This window comes from Trichinella spiralis, assembly GCF_000181795.1.
Source record: "Trichinella spiralis strain ISS 195 chromosome Unknown Scfld6234, whole genome shotgun sequence".
NCBI classification, from domain to species: domain Eukaryota; kingdom Metazoa; phylum Nematoda; class Enoplea; order Trichinellida; family Trichinellidae; genus Trichinella; species Trichinella spiralis.
Window position 1 is genome coordinate 1 of NW_003533173.1, and position 8,587 is coordinate 8,587.

The following is an 8,587-nucleotide window of genomic DNA, read 5'->3' on the forward strand; positions in this document are numbered from 1 at the left end:
AAAATAAAATTGACTTTCCGATTTTGTGTCATTCATGTTGTGTTGTCATTATGTAACTTAGAAGATTGATGACCTGCAACTGTAGTAGACTGTAGTGCAGTGCCAAAAGTGGGGAAGTTTTTCAATAAAATTGCCAAGTAGAATGGCGAATTCTTAATAAAATATGTAAACAGAACGTTTGATTTGTTAATCATCATTGAATCATCATCAAAGTCATATGCCTACGCATTAATTTCATCTACTGTATACTGTAGGTGATGAGTCATGAGTGCAATTACCTAATCATCAGTTTTTCCTATTGTCCAACAGGAGGCGCGCGCGTGTCAACTTTTACCAGTGGCTGTGGTCGGGGTTGATTGTCGTTAGTCTTCGAGGTCGTCAATTGAACAGAACAGCCGCTTTGCGTCTTCAACAGTCGACAATTGTTAGTTGCATTTCGCTTTTGACAACGTTGTCTGCGTTTGTTTTGTGGGAATTTTCTTCGCGAATTTTGTTCTCATTTTTAATATCAACTTTTGTTTTGCTGGTCTGATTTTACCATAAATATTGAAATTCAATTTCAATGCCTGCCGATTGCGATAGAAGACTTTCTCAATCACTCGGTCTTACAGAAGAGCAACTGACGGAATTGAGCAACAGTTTCGAGACGGTAAATTCTCTTATTCTTCTATTTGGTCACGCCTATGCTTAGTTAATTGACGATATTATATTATATTATATTATATTATATTATATTATATTATATTATATTATATTATATTCTATTTATTTTTTCCATAAATAATATTTTTTTAATTTTTTTTGATCAAACGGAAATGGAAATATGCTTGTCATCGTGTTGTTATTGTAGATTGAATATTGTTTTATTTTTATTGCATGCATTGTATTTTCTGTTTTTTGTTTTGCTATGCTTTGCTTTTTTTATTTAAATTCTTCCGTTGAGTTGAGCTTTTTTTTCTTCATACTTTCTTTGTAGCAAATTGAAAGCTGTGGAAAGCTTTTTTACACTTGCTTGTTAAAAACATGTTGCTAGTCTACACGCGCAGTGACGATAAAAATTCTGTTTACGCTAGGTCACTCTTCTCAACTTTCAATTGAACGAATCACGCGCTTCGTTGTTTACATTTTCGATTTATGTTCACCAAAATCAACAGGACAGCACTGTTCAAGTGCTCAACTTTTGCACTTTTCTGTGGGGAAAATTGATTTTTTCCTTACTCATTTTATGCACCATGTCGCCATTGCTTGGCCCCAATGATTTTGCAATTGACAAAATGAAGAAGCGTATCATTTTCGTTTTGCCTCGTTGGTGAACCAAATCACTGACTGTCTGTCTATCTAGATGTATGAAGTAATGCAATACAGGTTTTTGCTGTGCAGCTCAGGTTTCTTTAAATATTGCTTTATTAACCAACTTTGCATGAGCTTTATTGAAATGAGCATCACTGACACTTGACCAAACTTGCATTGCATTCTTAAATTGATTTCTCTTTGTTTTCTCACTGCATATTTGAGAGTTTATTTTATTTTTCCATTCATTTAATGCAATCTTATTTCATAATAATAATAATACACAATTGCATTACTTTATTTTTAACAAAAGTAATTTCAACGTGAGCATTTCGTGTAATATTATATATTTTATTATTTAACTGCTTGCTTGGCTCTTTTTTATTTGGAATTGATAAAAATCTATATTGCATTCTAATAACCTTGAGTCTGATTGTACTCTGATTGTTTCATTGTCGTTCTTGCATCAATGTGCAGCATATGTCAAACGATTGTTCTTTTTTCCATATGCCCTGTTGTGTGAATCATCCTACTGACTTCCGCTTACTGCTGACTCACGTGTTTGCACGTTGCATAACATTTGAACTGTTGTGAAAATTGTTTTCTTTTCTCTTGACTAGTTTCAATTTTTCTATTCTTAGAAGGGGCGGACGTTTGCAATATTTTATGCGTTTCAAATCAAGAATCAAATATATTTTTTCTCCAAACTATTCACTAATGAAATTGCAATCATGTAAATTGCAATTATTAATAATAGATTGATATCAACGGTGATGGTGCGATCCAGCTTTCAGAATTGCAGCGTGCCTTCGAAGCTGTTGGTTTGAAACTTCCATCATATCAAGTGCGAGATCTTATCAGAGAACATTTTCCAAATTACAGTACCGATGCATCCTTGTCAGTGATCGAATTTGCCCAGGTATAGAAAAAAGAAATTACAACAACAACAACTACTACTACTACATTTGAAACTGAATAATAATTTCATTCGTTGTGCTTTGTTTTGCAGCTTTTTGCGAAACTTAAAGAAGCAGCGGATCCAAAATTCAAAAAGCGTATTCAAAAAGCGGAAAATGTGCACGTGCTTGGAGGACTTTCTGAAGCTAGTCAAGAGCAAGGAATATATCATAGTGTGCGAATCGAGGAGCAAGTCGCTTTTTCAGACTGGATAAATTCGTAAGAAATTTACTGCATTAAATTAAATTAAATTAAATTAAATCAATTGCAATGGCAATTGCAGAAATTTGTCATCCGATCGAGATCTTATACATTTGCTTCCGTTGACCAAATCCGGAGACGATTTGTATCAGAAAATGGTGGACGGTTTAATCATATGGTATGTTAAATGTAATTGTTGAGTACTTTTTTTCAAATTTAATTTCCCTGTTTTTTGTTTAGCAAGTTGATTAATTTGGCAGTTCCAGAAACTATTGATGAGCGTGCGATTAACAGAAAAAATTTAAATACATATACGAAACGAGAAAATCTCACATTGGCTGTTAATTCTGCTCGTGCAATTGGTTGCAATATCGTCAACATCGACGCAGATGATTTAGCCAAAGGCAAACCTCATTTGGTTCTTGGTTTGCTGTGGCAAATTATTCGAATAGGCAGGCTATCTGTTTTCTTATTTTATTATTTTTTGTAGTCATTTTATAAATTTCATTTATTTTATTATTACTACAGGGTTGTTCAGTCAGATTGATTTGGTTCATGTGCCAGGACTGTTTCGACTGCTTGATGAAGGGGAGAATTTGAACGATCTGCAGCGTCTTTCACCGGAACAGATTTTGATGCGTTGGGTGAATTATCATCTTCAGCAAGCTGGTGTTTCTAGAAAGTTGAACAATTTTACGACAGATGTTCAAGACTCTTTTATATACACGCATCTGCTGAAGCAGATTGCACCGCCTGATAGAAATGTCACTTTAGATCCTCTGAGAATTCAAGTAGTTATTTCATTTTATGCTTGCTTACAACGCCATTTATGGTGGTTGGTTATGTTGTTGCTTTAGAATAGTGATTTGGAACGTGCTGAATCTATGCTTCGAGAAGCTGACAAGCTGGATTGTCGAGCTTTCGTTACTGCCCAAGATGTCATCAATGGAGTTTACAAGTTGAATTTGGCATTTGTTGCTAATTTGTTCAATACATGGCCTGGTCTGAAACCTCCAGGCGAAGAAGAACTTGGTATGAATTGTAAAAAAAAAATTTTTTATTTTTTTATAAATGCGAATTGTCCATTTTGTTTCAGATAATATTGAAGAAATTTTGGAAGAAACTCGTGAAGAAAGAACTTATCGAAATTGGATGAATTCTGTTGGCGTTTCACCAACTGTGAACTGGCTTTATTCTGATTTATGTAGTGGTTTAATTATTTTTCAAGTATTTCAATTTTTCTTTTGAAAACATTTTTTCCTGTTTTTTTTCTTTTTTACTTAACAAAATGATGGTGCATTTTTCAGCTTTATGATGTCATCGAGCCGGGGCTTGTCGATTGGAAGCGTGTGGTTAAAAAGTTTACAAAAATGGATAGAATGATGAATCAAATACAGAACTGCAATTATGCTGTTGACCTGGGAAAGCGATTACGTTTCTCTTTGGTGGGAATTCAAGGCAAAGATATTTACGATGGAAACAGGACTTTATCTCTTGGTATATATATATATATATATATATAATTGAATTTGCTTGGTTTTGTTGTTTTTTGTAATAATAATGTTTCTTAATGTTAATATTGTGTTTCTGTTGTTTCAAATAGCTCTGATTTGGCAATTAATGCGAGCTTATACGTTGACAATATTGGCAAACTGCACTCAGTCTGGTTCACTAGCAACGGACAAGGAAATTTTGGATTGGGTCAATAATCGTTTGAAAGAAAGTGGAAAAACGTTGTCCATTTCTGGTTTTCAAGATTCCAAAATTAGTGACGCAAAAGTGGTCATTGATTTAATAGATGCTATCCAACCAGGTGTCATTCAGTACGACTTGATTAAATCCGGTGTTACTTTTGAAGTATTATTATTTATCAATTGTTGTATACTTGAATTCATTTGAATAATTTTTGTGTGCGTATTTTAGGAAAAAATGGACAACGCGAAATATGCCATTTCTACAGCAAGAAAAATAGGCGCCAAAATATATGCCCTCCCTGAAGATATAGTTGAGTGTAAACCTAAAATGGTTATGACAGTGTTTGCATGTCTAATGGCACGTGACTATGTGCCGAACATGCGGAAAGCTGTTTCAGAAAAAGATCTCTGATAGCATTTTTGAGCATTGCTATTATTTGCTTTTTTTTTCTTTAATTTCCAGCACATATAACTGACAAAGGTGAAAAATAGGCATATTTAAAATCATGCTTATCGGAATGCCAATTTATTTACATTTATTCTATGTCAGGCTGTCATTCTTTTATTGATATTTTTTTCAAAATCATGTTCAAGTTAATGTTAAAATATATAATTAAAAAGAGAATAAGTGAGCTCTTGTAGTGTGTAGTGTGAAGTGAATTTCAAATCTGGATTTGTAATTTAAAAATTGAAAACACGAAGAAGTGTTTCAAGTACGTACAGTTGTTGTGAAGCTGAAAACTTGTTGTTTAGAAAATGTTGATCATCAACAGTTTATTAAGCAGGTAGTGATGTTTCAAGATGCACCTACACGCACACATGTACATGAGTAAATATCTGCACATCTTATTTCTGCGAAATAATTCGACGGAATAAGATTATCAACATTGTATTGAATGGATTTGAAGAACAAAAATTTGAATATTTGCTGAAGTTGAAAAAATTTCCTTTTTACTTTTGAAAGTGTGAAATGATCGTTGCAATGAACTGTTTTGAACAAGTTCAATTTTTGTGAAAATTATCCAGCAGCTAACAGTAGAGAATTTTAAATTTTATAAGCTGCGGAAAATCTATTTTCTTTTTTTAATCCATCATTTGTTCAATTTTGTGCAGCTCCAAAATGAATACATAATCTACGAAACTAGCTTTGTGAATTTCAGTTTCAAAGCTGTTCTGAGCTAATGTTTGTTTATCAACGCAAAGTGTTAAGAAAATTTGCACGCTAATCACAGCAGCGATAACGAATATGAAAGCAAAATTTCCATAATAGTGCTTATTCTATATATATATATGTACAGTAATACAAATAAATCGTTCGCTGTCTGTTTGCTTGTTCATTTGTTCTGCTGTTTGTTGTGCTATGCTGCTGCTAATCAGGTAAGACATTTAAATTTTAAATTAGAATTTAAATGAATTTCAGTATCAAGTAAGAAGTTTTCTTATGTTGAATTATAATAATTGTTGTATTTTTCTGAAATGATTTTACATTCTTGAGACTTATTTATTTTACATTAGAGACATTAGTTATACCAGTGAAATGAGTCGACTGATAAAAATGTTTTTGCATCAGCCATTTGAAAGGAAATGACAAATTTTTCCAAGAACTTTTTATTCTTATATATTTAGCAGTTTTTGTACTTTGCTGAAAGCTTCAATGCATTTTTCAATATCTTCTTCACTGTGAGCTGCAGATATTTGTATTCGAATTCGGGGTTTATCTTTTGGCACAACAGGATAGCTAAATCCAATTGCATAAATTCCAAATTCCAAAAGACGATTGGCAAATTCTGTAGTTAGCCTAAAGTAAATTTTATACGAACTCTTGGTAATCTTCAGAGGCAATTCTTTTTATCAAAACGGTAAATTCATTTTAAACTGGATAAATCGCACATAATTAGCCTGATTAACTGCATTAATGAAGCGTTAATTCATGCTAACTTGATTTGAAAATAAAATTAAGGCGCACGTTCATGCATACATACATGCATGTTCAAGTATTCTAACTTTATAAAGAAAAAATATGTGCAAATAATATTTCCTGTAATTCCCTAAAATGCGGTTGCTTACTTTGCGTTACCAAGCATTACAGGACAAATCGGATGTTGTGAATTTCCTGCTACTTTGAAACCCAGATTTTTCATTCTTGTTCGAAATATAGTCGTTTTTCTTAGCAATGATTCAGCATGCTTTGAATCTTTCATTAGCAATTGCACTGCCTTCAAAGAACTACCTACTACAGCTGGAGCCAAGGAATTGGAAAATAAATAAGGTCTCGATTTTTGTCGCAATAAATCAATTATTGGTTTTGGTCCTGTGGTATAACCTCCCATGGCTCCTCCCATAGCTTTACCTAATGTCGAATTAATCAAGTGTACACTGCCCTTTATTCCTGAAGTTATAAAGGCACTGCAATTAATTAATAAATAAACAGAACTTGAAATTAAACTGTTACCAAAATATTCTTCAGTTCCTCGTCCAGTTTTTCCAAAAAATCCAGTGGCGTGGCATTCATCCAAAAGAACAATTGCATCATATTTATTTGCCAAATTAACAATTTCCGGTAACGGAGTTACATCTCCGTCCATACTAAATACGCCGTCTGAAACGATCATTTTTCTTCGATATTCTGAAAAAAAGATTCAAATTTTAAATATTCATTTTTCTCACTAATTTGTCACATTTTCCTAAAATTTACAATCGTAATTTTTCTTTTGTTTTTTCTATTTTTAAATATTATCTACTAATATTAAATACTACTAAAAATAAATCAGAGATGGTATTCATTTTTTATACATAATAACTCAGCATAATTTACTTTTTAACTCATGCTGCAAATGTAGGATTCACTGAACAATCAGTTACCTTTTGTCTCTTGCAATTTGCTTTCTAAGTCTATCATATTCATGTGCTTATAGCGAAATCTTTTAGCCTTTGTTAATCGAATTCCATCTATTAATGAAGCATGGTTCAGTTCATCTGATATAACTGCATCGTTAGAATCTAAACAGTTTCATTAATTTACGCAATTTATTACCAGCTAATGACAAAAGACTGCAATGTCAATTAATGTTTTTACTTGCATAATTGTATTATTTACTTTATAATGTAGCAAAACATGATTAGATAAAAATGCACATACATATATTATTACCTAAAAGTGCTTCAAATATGCCTGCATTTGCATCAAAACAAGACGCATAAAGTATTGCATCTTCTTTTTCATGAAACAGTGCCAAAGTATTTTCTAATTGTCTGTAATAATTTATATTTTATTTTGTACTAATTTATTTGTAAATTTAATCAAAATAACAAGCAAAATACGAATTTTAATGTGATGATTTGGGAAGTATAAATTTACTTATGTATATCCTGGGTGCCACAAATAAATCTGACGGAACTTAGGCCTGCTCCATAGGTGTGTAGTGCATTTTTCCCGGCTTCGATGATGTCTTCATGACTACTCAATCCTAAATAATTATTAGCACAGAAATTGATCACTGGCTGTTTTGTTCCAGCCACATGTACTTTAACTCCTTGTCGACCAAGCAAAATTCGTTCGTGTTTATAAGTGCCTGATTTCTTAAATAAAGTCAAAAGTAGAAAGTAATTGCTGTCAAAAGGGCACAGCAAATGAAATGTGTTTCCGTATATTATACCTGAATTTCAATTAATTCTTGCTGAATGTTCGATACAATATTAGCAAGTGCAGTGGAATAGCGTTTGTAAGTTTTCGTGAATTGGAATGAAAACATGTTGGTCATTTAAAAGTCCTTCATCACTCTGAGCAGATTTTAGGAGTTAAGAAACATTTCAGAAGCATTATCAAAAATGCTGTTTCAACAGCAATATGCCTTTTATATTGTTGAAAAATGATATAACATTTTATTTAAGCAGATCTGTCTTAAAGCAAATAGACACAGTTGAATAAATATGTATTTAACTGTACAACAGCAAGTTGTAGTCATAACATGAATGATGATATAAGTAAGAAAGTTAAAGTAGAAAATGAACTGATATTTGGATCTAGTTTGTGTGAATATATTGTATTATATTACATTACTACTATATTATTGCGCTCTATTAAATGAACATAATATATCTAAAAATTAGTATACTTAATATATTTGTTAAAACCAGTCGATTTTAATATGTTAAAATACAATTAACTTCCTTTTTAAAAAATGTCAAATAATTGATTGTGAATTATTATAATTGAAAAAAAATTTTATTTCTACAGTAGATAATTGATAATTGTTAATTAAATGCTTAAAACTGACAAATGGATTTATATATTACACTTTTTATGACTACAATTTTAACGCTTAATATTTATCAATAAAATATTATTAATCTAAAAATTAAATAAATAAATACGCTTATATGTAATTATCTGTTTTGTTTACAATGGTCTAAATTGTTTTTATTACAGGTTGTTAATTGGTAGA

The 8,587-nt window shown here is 31.7% G+C and overlaps 3 protein-coding genes across 3 annotated transcripts; 2 read left to right on the plus strand and 1 right to left on the minus strand.

The window, feature by feature from the left end:
• Positions 1-562: 562 nt before the first annotated feature.
• Tsp_12571 (hypothetical protein) lies at positions 563-1,258 on the plus strand. The gene is made up of 2 exons (XM_003366287.1): positions 563-649; positions 1,034-1,258. The coding sequence occupies exons 1-2, from the start codon at positions 563-565 to the stop codon at positions 1,256-1,258; spliced, it is 312 nt and encodes a 103-aa protein (XP_003366335.1).
• A 539-nt stretch (positions 1,259-1,797) lies between these two features.
• Tsp_12572 (putative calponin) lies at positions 1,798-4,554 on the plus strand. Its single transcript, XM_003366288.1, has 11 exons — positions 1,798-1,848; positions 2,048-2,209; positions 2,300-2,440; positions 2,531-2,613; positions 2,689-2,873; positions 2,977-3,239; positions 3,306-3,480; positions 3,545-3,675; positions 3,756-3,945; positions 4,052-4,305; positions 4,372-4,554. Exons 1-11 carry the CDS (start codon positions 1,798-1,800, stop codon positions 4,552-4,554), a joined length of 1,818 nt encoding a protein of 605 aa, XP_003366336.1.
• Positions 4,555-5,756: 1,202 nt separating this feature from the next.
• Positions 5,757-7,903, minus strand: Tsp_12573 (glycine C-acetyltransferase). Its single transcript, XM_003366289.1, has 7 exons — positions 7,799-7,903; positions 7,501-7,721; positions 7,294-7,394; positions 7,005-7,142; positions 6,589-6,768; positions 6,210-6,531; positions 5,757-5,940 (listed from the first exon to the last, which is right to left on the minus strand). Exons 1-7 carry the CDS (start codon positions 7,901-7,903, stop codon positions 5,757-5,759), a joined length of 1,251 nt encoding a protein of 416 aa, XP_003366337.1.
• Positions 7,904-8,587: the final 684 nt, after the last annotated feature.